Raw genomic sequence first — 13295 nt, forward strand, 5'->3', positions numbered from 1 at the left:
AGTCCTCCGAAGCGTAGCTCGACGAAATCTTCACCCTTGAGGGCGCAGACGAATCCGACACGGGTCCCCGTTGATCGGATGTAGGATGGGTGGAGCTTGAGGCTCTTTTGACCGAAAAAAATCGAGGTTTTTTTGAGAAAAAACGTGAAAAAATAGCACTAACGCTCGAGAGCAATAGCACGAGGATCCCAACACATGAACGTGCGGTAAAAATCTGAAGATGGCTGCCAGAGGCGGGGCTTAGGTAGAGGGCAGTCATTGGCTGTGGTCAGTATGACGCAGAGACCAGTGATTGGTTACTACTACGAAAGACAGATCAGAAACGAAACTGATACTGGTTTTTTCTTTACCGAGGATTCCCAGCCTGACGACGGGGAATATTCATGAGCATGTGAATCCATGCCAGACCCCATGCTGGAGAAATATATATATGTATATTATGGCAGTTACTAGTAAATCACAATGTTTTTGATACATATCTAGTTGTTGCCCAGAATTTTAAAGGAGAACACATGGTGATTACAAATGATAATTGCTATATGTTGCTCCAGACCCCTAAACCAATCGTGACTGGGAGGCTTGGATTGGGTGGAGGGAGAAGGGTAACTGTCTAAGCCTAGTAGTGAGAACTCTGGCAGGGTTCTTCCTCAAGACTGTAAAATTGGTGGTGTCATCGCTGCTATATAAGGGTTAACTGCACTAGGAGAAAGAGACAGAGCTGGTGCAATTTACCATCAGGAGGGCTGCTGAAACTTACCATATGACAGTTGTCAGGAAACACCAGAGGAGATTGCTGAAAGTGCATCTGGGTGGAGCTGTCGATTTCTAGAAGGCCTCAAAGCTGCCGGGTCCTACGGTGGAGATCTGGAGGCCATCTTTGAGAGTGGAGTTACCAGACCCCTGCTGCATCTTTGCAGAGTGTCCTGAAATGCAGCTGGCTTCCCTGAACTTTAAACGGAGTCATTCTATACAAGCAGAAATGAGCACTGGGAAACCAAAAGGTGGGGGAGTTGACTTGCTTTAAATCATTTTCTTTTTATAGTAGGCAGGGTTGCAATATTGTGTCGATCCTTAGCCTATTTAACTAAAAATATTAATTTAATAATTCCCCATTTGTCTGAACGCTACGGGTGAATTCTGTTAAAATTTGAAATTAACACAGCTCACTTCCCAGCGCAGAAAACTATGGCCTATAATTTAATTGGGTAATCCTTTTTGTCCTGCTGACTCCGACTTCTTTAAGAAGAGGGGTATCTTTGTTCTTAAATCAGTCCAACCTTTTTATCCAGCTTCCCCAACACAGATCTGTCAATGGAGAGGTGTCTGAAATCCAATATTCACCAAATCATTCAAATTTTTCTGACTGGCTTCCTCAACAGACCAAAGTAGGTTGGGTCTGAAAAACAAACCTCTAAATCACAACCAAAACCAAAAGGGTGGGCGAAATCATAATTGACACATGTATGTGTACCAATCTTGAAATCCTACTGCTAGCCTTTTAAGCAGGCAGGAAAATAAAAAAATAAAAATAAATAAAATCGCACAACAGTACATTTATAATTGTTTTGGTTAATGATCAGTTTAATAATTTATTGAAGTGAAATTAGTAGAAAGTGAAGAATTGTGATTGCGTTCTTTTTAACTCCCTTTCGTGATTTATTGATGCAGAGAGAAGTTGATTGTGCGAATGTCTATTACTTTTAATTTAAATAAATACCAATATATTTCCGGTACACCGGCCTGGTTCTTGGTTCATTGTTTGCTCAGAGGGAGAGATACAAGGGGCATGATATGCTTCTGAGATGGGGCTGAATAAAAGAATCTGTTAAACAGTTTGTTGCGTCTCACCTTATGTGGGGAGGGAAGGAACTCCCTGTGTTGAGGGTGGCTTCTCAAACTGCCCAGAGGTGTGTGGACTTGGAGCTCCATAGTCGCATACATTGCAATTCATGCATCACCTGAACACTCTTCATACAACAGCTGGTATTGGTGGCACTACACTAGCTATCCCATCTGATAATTAAATATTATCACTATTAGTTGCATGCAATGTCATGCTTGTTTTATGTCATGGTTGTTCAGGCTAGTTTGCTGAAGGGCCATTCACAAAACACAGTACTAATTAATTGGCTATACAAATATCAAGTAGAGGAGTGGTCTTCAAAGTTTTTGATGGCAAGCCTCCTTGGGGCGCACATTTAGAAGCCGGGTCTGGATGAATTGTTAAAATGGTGGTTAGCAAGAGGGGACCAAGCTTGACACAGAAGAGCCACCCATGATCACAAGACACCAACGGCATACACTCACACATTCTTGTCTATAGCTGTCAACATTTTGAGTCTCCAGGGAGAGCGACTGCAGATATAATTTAAAGGGATTTCATTTATGTCAGGAGGAGGCCTTTGGCAGGTTAAAATGAGCCCAGGAAGAGTGAGACCATCCAAATGCAGGATAGTTGAGCGCTTTATTTATGTTGTGGTAGGGATGTGGCAGAGGTCTGTTTCAAGCCTCATGCCTCAGATTGTTTCATTAAATACGGGGGGGGGGGGCGAAGATCAGGTGAGGGTGAACACGAGGGGCAATTTGGCAGGCCCACCAGCCAGCGCTACCGCCACACTCCATTGATGTCCGTCCCAGAAGGTCTACACTTTTGCTGCATGAGGGGTAGCAGAGACACTAGACAGCAGCCCCAACTGGCTCCAGTCGGTGAGACAGTACCTGTTGTGTGCTGTACCGCTTCAGAGAGCAGTTGCGCCAAGCTGCAGCTCCACCCACAACCCATTGCGAGCAATGAGCACTCTTCACCCGCCCATCGCCTGGAACCACTTCTTGTTGTGGAGCCTGGCTATTGGCATCAAGTCGGCCCATGTGTGTGCTATGGGACATCAGCACCTTGGAGGCCCAGTACCTTAGGGGGTTGCCGGGGAACCCCCAGTCTTAGAAGGGGGGCTGAGCGGACCCTACCCATAACATGTGGACCCTTGCCACCTTGCAGGCAAGAGGGCCCCATCGCAACAAGGCCTGCAGGCCAGTGCTCACACAGGGTGGGCTTGCAGGCCTAAATGAGGGATAGACTTAGTCGTTCCTCTGAAAGTCTTCAGCTATTCTGATGCACGTGCCTGCAGGGGCTCCTTTTATTAACTTGGACCATGACACAGCCATGGCCCATCTTAAAAGGGCAACACACCTGGGAGGGACACATCACATTAAAAGGCCAACCCACTTGGGAGGGTCAGCCACAGCACACCTGACTGGGTCAGGGGGCAAACATCCCAACACCCAACTGATCGCCAGTGTTAGGGGAATCTCCAGAGGGTGTGGGAACTCCCAGTAAAGACACTCACACTCGAACACTCGATAGCACCCATCAGAGTCGTTACAGGCGTCTGCCTTGCCCCATGCTGGGGGCCCTGCTCCATATTTATTGACCACGCAACGTAGTGCATCACCTGACAGCCAGGGACATCCTACGTCACAACATTTCCCACCACTGGGCATGGAGCCTGAAAGCCTTTCTAAAGCATGCTTAGGACTACACTACACAGACAAGAACAATGAACAGAGTGCGGATGTCTTAATCTTGGGGCAAAAGGGTGTACTTGCTGCTCAGCTGAACTTGCTGAGTTGCTATTCATGTGAATTAAATTGCAAATTGAAGAAGAATTAATTAGAGGAATGCTCATACCATGGTGTGGCCCCCTCTCTGTGGTGGACGCACTAGCTGGATGGGTCTCATCTCTCCTTGCAATTGTGTTCCCTCTTTTCTTGTTGTGCTGCTGGGTCACTGGTTGGTCTCTGTGATTGTCCTACGATTACCACATCAGGTGATTGCATCATTGCCGCTGCCTGAGGACTGATGCTGTATCATATGAGTTTCTTTTATCCTTCAGGCTCTTCACCTGCTGGAACCCAGCCCAGATCAATGGTCTGCATGGCTGTGAGAATCAAAGCACCTCACAGCTGTGACTTATTGCACTTTACCTATCTGCTTATTTTATCTATTTGTATTGGTTTTTTTATACTGCACCTAATACCGTACCTGCGTTCAATTTCTAAGCGCGGATCCGTGATTCGAACCTCTGTTGCTCTGCGCCTTGCCCCTGTGCAGTCCTCCCTTCACAATGCCGAGGGGCGCGCTGATGTCTATTGCCCCGAATGTATGTTTGTTTGCATCTTTAATAATGATGTGCCACACTAACGTGCAAAGAGCTTAGAACTCATTGACCCGGGGTGACCCTAATACACCTGATGCGTCCTTGGGCAGCACTGAAATCAGCTCTCTGGTGCCTACTGTCACCAGCTGGCCAGGTTAGGGTGCTCATGTCTTGGAAAAGCGCTGAGTTCTTTCAAGTTATGACAGGTCCTCCTACCTTTTCAACTGTAAGAGTACTTCCTTGAGGTTACTAAAACACTGTTTTAGTAGTTTCTAAATAATACGTTGTAAAGATATATATTGCTTTAAATATGGAAATGTACTGGATCCTTCAAAATGTGATAACTTGCCCTCCGAATTCACTCTCCATAGACGAGCATAAATCAATTCACGCTTCTATAAAGAGTGGACCCGTGGCAAGGCCGCCTTAACTGCACCACTATACATCTCAATGTGGTCGCCACTATCAGAGGCACTTGCTACAAAGTTAATCGATAATTAAAAAACACCCACTTTATCAATTTCTCTGCGCACCGGATGACGCTTGAATCACAAGCAAAGCCGGGGATTCTCCTTAATCTTTCTTCTCTTCTGTAATTAGGGTCACAGTGCATTCCAGGAGAACACCTTGTCCAGGCCCGTTTTCCTGAGGTTTGTAAATGAAGGGAAGTCATGTCCAATGATAGGCCAAATCAGACAGCCATCTTGTGGGCCAATCCCCCACCCTGATGCTATGGAAATGGGTTCAACACACCCAGGTGTCAATGGAGAGAAATGTATCTGAGCGTGATATATTCTGCCTCAAGGGATCCGACAGCTAGGAAAGTGCGCACTTTTTCCACCTCTCCCTTATGGTAGATGATGATAACCCCAGAGGTTACCCCTAGTGTGCCAGGGTTGCAGAGGAGAGGTTACCACTAGCGGGCCGGTGTCACAGAGGATGATACCCCAGAGATTACCACTAGCGTGCCGGGGTCACAGAGGATAATAACCCCAGAGGTTACCACTAGCGGGCAGGGGTCTCAGAGGATAACCCCAGAGGTTACCATTAGTGTGCCGGCGTCACAGAAGAGAGGTTACCACTAGTGTGCCGGGGTCACAGAGGATGATAACCCCAGAGGTTACCACTAGCATGCCAGGGTTGCAGAGGATAACCCCAGAGGTTACCACTAGTATGCCGGGCTCGCAGAGGACAATAACCCCAGAGGTTACTACTAGTGTGCTGGGTTTGCAGAGTATGATAAACCCCGAGGTTACCACTAGCGTCCCGGGAGGATAACCCCAGAGGTCACAACTAGTGTGCCGGGGTTGCAGAGAATGATAACCCCGGAGGTTACCACTAGCGTACCGGGAGGATAACCCCAGAGGTTACCACTAGTGTGCCGGGGTCGTAGAGCATGATAACCCCAGAGGTTATCACTAGTGTGCCAGTGTCGCAGAGGAGAGGTTACCACTAATGTGCCGGGGTCGCAGAGGATCTGGGATGGATAAGGGAGCAGGGGAGAGGAGAAACTCCACAGGGAGAGAAATAGTTGAGTGCAGCGATCATTGAAGGGTTGGGTCTTGCTGTCTTTCTTGAAGTGTAAGATGGAGGAGCCAAGTCTGATCTTTATTAGTAACCTATTACAGAGACAGAGACAGGATGCACAGCAGGAAAAGACATGTTTCCTGTTTTCTTACTTCTTTCAGCTATTTTTTTCCAGTCTGCTAATGTTCTGACTTCTGGTGGAATGCTGGCCTCCGGAGATGGTGAGGTTCTCCTTCAAATAGAGTAGTGTTTGGTTGGGATAACTTTGTACCTGATGCAGGCAAACAATTGTAAAGACCGGTAGGGGGTGTCTGTACCTCTGCTCCCTATATGGTAGAAGAGAGGCACAGAAGACCCCAGCCAAGATTCTCTATTTGGTAGCAATGGACGAGCAATCAAGGTCTAGCTTCTCAGGAGGTGATGAGGGCTGGTTCTTAAGTACAGTGTAGCCCCCGAACCACCACAAAGGAATGTCCACACACTGTGTTACTGAAAACACAGTCTTTATATAATTAGTATTCGAAGGTATGTACACGATCACAATAACGCACTTTGTACTCAGAAGTCAATAATGATAAATATATACAATTCTAAAGTGGTACCACCAATCTTATCAAATCTCATTAACGTGCATCAACTGTACGGTTAAAATGTCACACAGATCAATAACGAGGAAACCAGCAATAGAGATGGGCAGGAACGTAAAATGGTTGAAACAATAGGCAGAATGCTGGCCCCGTTACCTAGACACAGTTCTGTGTGGAGATCCCCCCCCCCCCACCTTGGCAACCTGTAAATAAAGATATATAGCACAAGCCCAGTCCATGTAATGGTCCATAGTCTTACTTCCTCCTATTAAGGTTTTACCCCTCCAATGTACCTGGCGGAGTAGAGGTCTCCGAAGATGCGTCGACGGCCCTTCTTGAGTGCCCTCCCTTTAAGGCAGGAGTCACGGGTTGTCGAACGTCCGACGGTGAACAGGATGAACTACGGCAGTGAAGTGGCAGCTTTGTTCCGAGTGGTGCTCGTCGACGACAGAGCGTTGGCGTCCTGCAAGGAAGAGGCGTACGGGGCACCTCGGTGACAATAGTTCTGACCGCAAAGAGATGATGAAGAACTGTGCCCCAGCAAGGGCGTCGAGTCGTCGGCGTCTGTGGTCTTTAGGTGGCGGGAAACCCATCGGCGGATGCTCCTCGGCGTGTCGACGGTCAGGCCTTCTCCAGCGGGATAAAGTGGGTGACGATGCAGACGAGAGCGTCCGATGATCAATTGAAGTTCTTACGCAAACAGGAGCACGGTGGCTCCGGTCGGCGACGGCAGTCGTCAACAGTGGCGGACAACAGTCCGGGCGCTTCTCTTTGAGAATCCGCGGCATCCCCGTCTCGGGTCGGCAGCCTGACGAAGGTCTGTCTACCAGGGAGCTTTGGCAAAGATCAGCTGTGCACGATGGTCCCTCGTAGCTCGGGAAGAGAGCGCCTTACCAGGTCCTCTCTGGGTCAGACCTTGGAGGCACAGCAGCTTTCAGATTGTGAAGGAGAGCAACAGCAATTCTTCTCATTCAGCAGGGCTTCAAGGTCAAGCTTCAGTTACTCCAGTTACTCGTTGTAGTGGACTTCAGCTTCTGAACACGATTCCTAGCAGTGAGAGGTCCCCAGATATACTGTTGATCTCCCATTCATTCCGCTGGGTCACACTCAAGCATCCAATCACGACTACGGGCATTCATGCAGGCAGACAGCCAATCAGGCACATGAGGTATTTAGGCCATTCACTTCTCTCCAGACACTCCCAACAAGTTATCTGTATTGGGACAAGTACCGAGCCATTCAACACTCCAAACTGCATTCATACCGGTTTCGGGCAGGTCTGTCTCAGTCATTGTGTCAACCACCAGATACTAGACATCCACAACACAGAATGCATATTCGTCACATACTCTATTCACCCAGGTCCCACCACAGGAGGTACCCACAACATACATCACCGGAAAGGCTCCAGCTAGTCTGGCCGGGCCTTCACAACAGCACCATATATGGCACTTCCACCCAACAGCTAGCCAGGGGGAAGGGACACAGTCAGGGCTTCCCAGGACTTTGGGAAAACAAGGTAATGGGTAATAGAAAGCAAGAGGCCACAGGGGCCATCTTATTTTCCATCCGGAATCAACTGATCCCAATGGCAGGGCCGGGGTATCCCAAAATGGAGGATACTCCGCGCACCCGTCAAATTCAGCATGGAGCTGCCACCAGCACATACCCTGCTCTGTGGGCCACCCACAGGTGCCCAAAAACACACACTAGGGGCACATGGTTGCACCCCCCACCCATGGGTGCCATAAGGGTATCCCACAGGTCCGTTCACCAAACCAAAAGAGAGAGAGCTGCACCGCCAGGAGTCCCACATGAACTCCTGCGCGGAAAATGCGACAGAACACACAATAAAAAGCAGTGAAGGACAAGGATACAGAGGCCCTGTCCCTCCGATGCATTTCCAGCATCACAACAATGTAAACATGTTGTCTTTATTTTAGTACAATGGCTTTCCATTGAGACATTTTCATTGGGTGCTCTCAACTAGACCTCACTTTGCTTATTAGTACAGTCTTAATCCGACTTTTGATGTACATTTGGTATTAGTATACTTGATCGCAGGCCAAATTAACCTTTTCAATTTGACCAACATTCTGTTGATAGTTTTCTTGGGGAATTTCCATGAAATGACATTAAAAATATATGTGGGCTGCGGTAAGGGAATAGGTCAGGGTGGGGGTGGTGGAGTGGGCTATCCCTGTTTTTTTTTTAACAAAAAAAAAAAAAAGACCCAAAATAATTTGGTCAAATTGGAAAAGGTCTATTTTTTTCCGGTGAAACAGACCTAAACCGTACACATTACTAGTCATAGTGGTGAAAGGAAAATGAACATGCTATTTGATTGCAAGGGTTATTGCACACCTCTGGCTCGGATACTGCCAGCTCTGAAATTGCATTTACTTACTTGTATGAGCTGCCCCTGGTCTCAGATTGCCCACCTTCATGGCTTTCATCATTTGATTGATCTGCATCAAAAGAGTATTAAGAACACAGTGGTCAGTGCCCATGCATTAAGCTGCAGGTAATGAGAAAGGTCATAGAGGCCTCCTTTACACGCATGCAGATGCCAGGGTTAATGCACCAGCAGCTCCTCATTGAAACGGAATAGGTTTATTTAGCTCAAGTACTCTCAAGCAAGCAATTATTCTTATATTTATGTGCAGAACAAGGGATGCTGATATGATGCTGTAATGCTTGCAATAACTAATGCAAGAGATAAGTGGTGTCACCTTGTAGGGCTGGAAGAAGCATGCAAGAAACCACATTCATATGTGAACAATTACTAACATTGATCAATCACTTAGAAATCACTGCCATCCACTGCAGAGTAAGCTTGTGTGACGCTCAACAGAATGAAAACAAGCAGTGGTCATATTATGTGCATAGGTGTTACATTCACTATATATCTCTATTGGTGGGTCTCATATCCCTCTGGGTTTGGCGCAACAACCCTCTACATGTTCCGCTCATCCAAGTGCCCCACCGTTGGTTGGCACCGAACATCTCACTGCTCTCACCATCATTATCATCAGTGGTGTGGTGATACTCAGGCTAACATCTCACTGCTCTGACCATCATCATCAGCTCGGGAAGGAAGATTTTTAGGAAGAGAGAGTTGAAGTTATTGAGGCCCAAGGCCCCAGGAGACCTGGTGGACAATGCAGAGGGGTTTGAACTTAATCCTCACAGCCACTGGGAGCCAATGCAGAAATGTCAGTCCTGGAGAGATACAATCCCTTGGCTTGAGGACAAGGACAAGTCTCACAGTCATGTTTTGGATGAGTTGCGGAGGTAGGCAGATTTAGAAAGAGGCTGTTGCAGTAGTCCAGCCTAGGGAGAACCAGAGCTCAGGAGACTGAGCTTCTGGTGGAATAAGAGGAAAGGAAGAATACCTCCGAGGAGGTGCAGCTGGTAGCGTGACTTCATCAGAGATATGAGAAGAGAAGGAGCGTATGGAGTCAACGATGACCCCAAGGATTTTAGCCTCACCGGTGGGAGCAGGAAGAGGGCCAGGAGAGTGTCAGCCAGAGAGTGACAGGAAAGGAGGGAGTAGGTGTGCCAATGAGGAGAATCTCAGTCTTACTGGCATTGAGGCAGAGATCATTGGCGGCACACCACTCCTGGATAGTGGACAGACAATCAGAGATGAGAGAAGGAGAAGAAGTGCCAGGTATTGGTTGAACAGCCGGGGAGAGAGGTTAGACCCCTGGGGAACACCACAGGTATAGATAGAGATAGAGGAGAGGAAGGACCCAAATTGGACCTAGGAGGCTCGATCAGACAGGAAAAGTCAGCCAAGCCAGGGCCTGATCGGTGATACCACGGTTATCATGGAGACGGTTAAGCAGGATGGCATGATTGACCATGTCGAAGGCAGAAGAGATGGGGTGGCCAGGAAGTACCAGGTTTCTGCCACATACAGTTTCTTGTTAATTAACCTTCTGGAGGGCTTTTACAAATATGGTCAGTTTCTGGTCACAGAGAGATATACTGCCAAGCATTTCTTTGAAATTGACATGGGACAAGAGAGAGAGCCGCACTATTGCTTTCCTTTGTAGTAATTTGAGTGCACTGGTCTATTTCAAAAGGAAATCATAGCCGTGTTGACTGAAACATAAAGTTTGCTCTGCATGTACATCCTCAGTGAAAATAATGCTGTTCTGGAAGGTCTTGCATTAATTCATGGCAATTAGATTAAATACACAGCAGGGCTGTGTCTAATGTAGCAAAACATTGTGGTATTTAAAATGAAAGGAGGACAAATTGCGATGCCGTCTTGAATGCAGATAATTTTTCTTGTGCTTGATTTGAAGCAAAACAAATGCCGCCATTCTCTGGGGTGACCGTGTTCAAAGCTTGTCACACATGTGCCAAGGAGAACACAACACAGCCATTTTTGGGTGAAATGTTCAAATATGGTGTTGTGATCAAGGGAATTTCCGTTAGGGCTGGTAGGGCTGGTAAATGTACCCCACAGCTTGCCAATTGTCAAGTTTCATGTCTGTAACAAGTCATTTATGTTCAAGGCAATATTATGATTTGATCTACGCTGGGTGACACGGCAGGAGGGGTGTGTCACTTCCAATGGTTATACCACATAGTACATGATCAGCGGTATTCAAACTGTGGGGGGCATGACCGTCTGGGGAAAAAAAGAAAACATTTTTTGTCAGCCACCTTAGTTTCACCTCTCCTACTTTTTGTGAGAAATGATATGGCAAACGCCTGCAGCCCACTTTATCCTCTTTGCCTCACTTAGACCGTGATTAGTTTTCATTATTTCCATGAACATTATATGGAGAACTTCTGTCCAAAACGGAGGGTTTGATTGCAACAAAACAGTGGGCAGTCCATGCAGCCCACGGGCTCTCGACGTTTTCAATCCCATGATTGTTGTAGCAACATTGTCATTACTCATCTTGCCTCTTGTACTTGCCACTATTTGTGTAGGGTTAGTGGCCATTTGACCATTGCGTACATTGACTGCCCCAGTAAGTTGCAGTTAGGAATTGTGACCAACATAATTTGCTAATCCCACATAGTTGTTTTGGGGATTTACTGTCCATGAGTTTGATACAGGGACCAAAATGTACGAGTCATTGGTTTTAATACGTTTAAAAACCAATTTCCAATTGGCCGTATGGACACTGCTTTTATATTGCCCAACCAGTTCTTGTATCTCGCTTTCACAAAGGCCAACTCTGATACTTGTTGGGCCGATGCTAGATCTTGTGTCTGATATTGGCCAACTCAGATCTTAATACTTTCTTCCTCTTGTGTATCCCCACATCAAATGGCTTTGTCCCAATGCTTTTCCATAGAAAGGCACAACCTGGCCTCTTATTGATAGGCCTCAACAGCCTCAAAAGGAATCGTAATTGTCCGTTGCAATGGGCAGAGAGATCATAAGGTTCCCAGCCCAGCTTATCTATATTTTCGCTGATCTTTTGAATGTTTGCCTCAGACCATTTAATTCGATTACCTTGTGCTGATGATTCGGCCCTACTCAATAGAGGCACATGGCAAGTTAATGTCAAGCCTTATTTCCAGCATTGCATGATCACTTAAGCCAGAACAATTGATCATGTACTCACAAAGCAGGCAGCGCAGCAATTTAGCCGCAAATATCCAATCCCAGTTGGGCTAAGAGTAACCCGCCCGCCTCATAACTACATCCAAAGGGGGAAGACTCACCACTAGGCACAAGGGGTTCCAATTGATGTTGCAACAGGTTATCCACCCATACAGCCACACGCTTATTTGATTCATACGAAAGTGAGCTGGCTGCTACAGATGTATTCTTAAGTATAGATGGATCCCCCTCCAGTCGCTGTAGATCCCAACATGTTAAGCAACGTGCATCAAGATCCCCACACACTAATATTTCACCCCCTGGAAAAAGGTCTGACCTGGCTGGTGAAAAGGTACCCGCGAGCAGATAATTTCAGATGCACCAGCACACTATGGGGCTGAATGGGAATGGAGAGAATCTTTTTTCCGGTGCCCACAAAAGGGCAATCACCGGGTCCGGCAGGGCCGTAATGACCCGGTAATTGCCCATTTGCGGATGCCAGAATAAAAAAAGGACACCGGCGGCAGCCATGCCTGTATTACAGGAATGGCTACCGCCGATATTATAATGAGGCCCACTGTCTGTATTAAGCCATGTTTCCTGTAGAATAAAACACCTGCAGAGTTAAGCGCCTCAATACCCAGAGTGTGAGAGGCAAAAGAGTTGCAGCCCAAGATAATCTAGCAGCATATCTGTTGCTCGCCCTGGTTCAATATTGGCAGCCATCTTGGACTGGGTGCCAGATGCCCATACCCCTCTGACCCAAGTTAGGCTTCTGCTTTGGTAGTGGTCTGCCAGTTGTCAGACACTTGTACTGGATATATCCTAAGTTACCAACTTTGCCCTTATGATTCCTTGTTTTTGACAATTCACTCTCCATCAATTCACGCTGGCTAACCTGAACCTCAAAACCCAAGTGCCGCAGTTCAGGGGCTAAGGATAGAATAATTTCTACCGCCACTAGGGAGAGAAAGTTACAAAGGCCCAGTTAGTGGTGTTGGGCATAGTAGGCAGCTCCACCGCTTCAATGTTATGAGATAGTAGAATTGGTAGGCCCTTTATTTGGCTAAATAGTCCATTCCTAAAATGGAGGAATGTAATGGCCCTGTCATTTACCGGGTCAATTTCCTCAATTCGTAGCTGTCGCTTCTCTCCCGCGGTGTTGGGCATCCACTTTTTATTGTCTTTACTGGGCAGAACTAAAACATGATTCCTCCCAGAAACAGTAGAATTCTTAGTAATCTAGTTTGTCCTACCGGATGAGTTCACGGTAGCACCACGGATGAATGAAGTCTAGATCCCATCTCTGTGTTATCTTCTATGTGGTGCATTCGCAAGGGAGCTTGGAATGCATTCCCTGCTGTAATCGGCTGCACCTGAACAAATTGCTGAGCTGGCATGAAGGATGGCGAGGAGGCATTGCTGTACTGTGCATATACGTTGGTTGGCTTA

The 13295-nt window shown here is 46.9% G+C and overlaps 1 protein-coding gene across 6 annotated transcripts in view; it reads right to left on the reverse strand.

Moving 5' to 3' along the window:
- The window catches only part of LOC138498201 (GTPase IMAP family member 4-like), an 88011-nt gene that overhangs the window by 37608 nt on the left and 37108 nt on the right, over positions 1-13295 (reverse strand). For 4 of the 6 annotated variants that reach the window (XM_069622079.1, XM_069622080.1, XM_069622082.1 and 1 more), the window contains one exon: positions 8676-8736. The exons of the other annotated variants lie outside the window; for them this stretch is intronic. In XM_069622079.1, coding sequence (XP_069478180.1) covers positions 8676-8736 — 61 coding nt within the window. The remainder of the gene's footprint in view (positions 1-8675; positions 8737-13295) is intronic. 6 annotated transcript variants of the gene reach the window in all.

The sequence above is a fragment of the Ambystoma mexicanum genome, chromosome 5q (assembly GCF_040938575.1).
Source record: "Ambystoma mexicanum isolate Mex_15411 chromosome 5q, UKY_AmexF1_1, whole genome shotgun sequence".
Lineage (NCBI taxonomy): Eukaryota > Metazoa > Chordata > Amphibia > Caudata > Ambystomatidae > Ambystoma > Ambystoma mexicanum.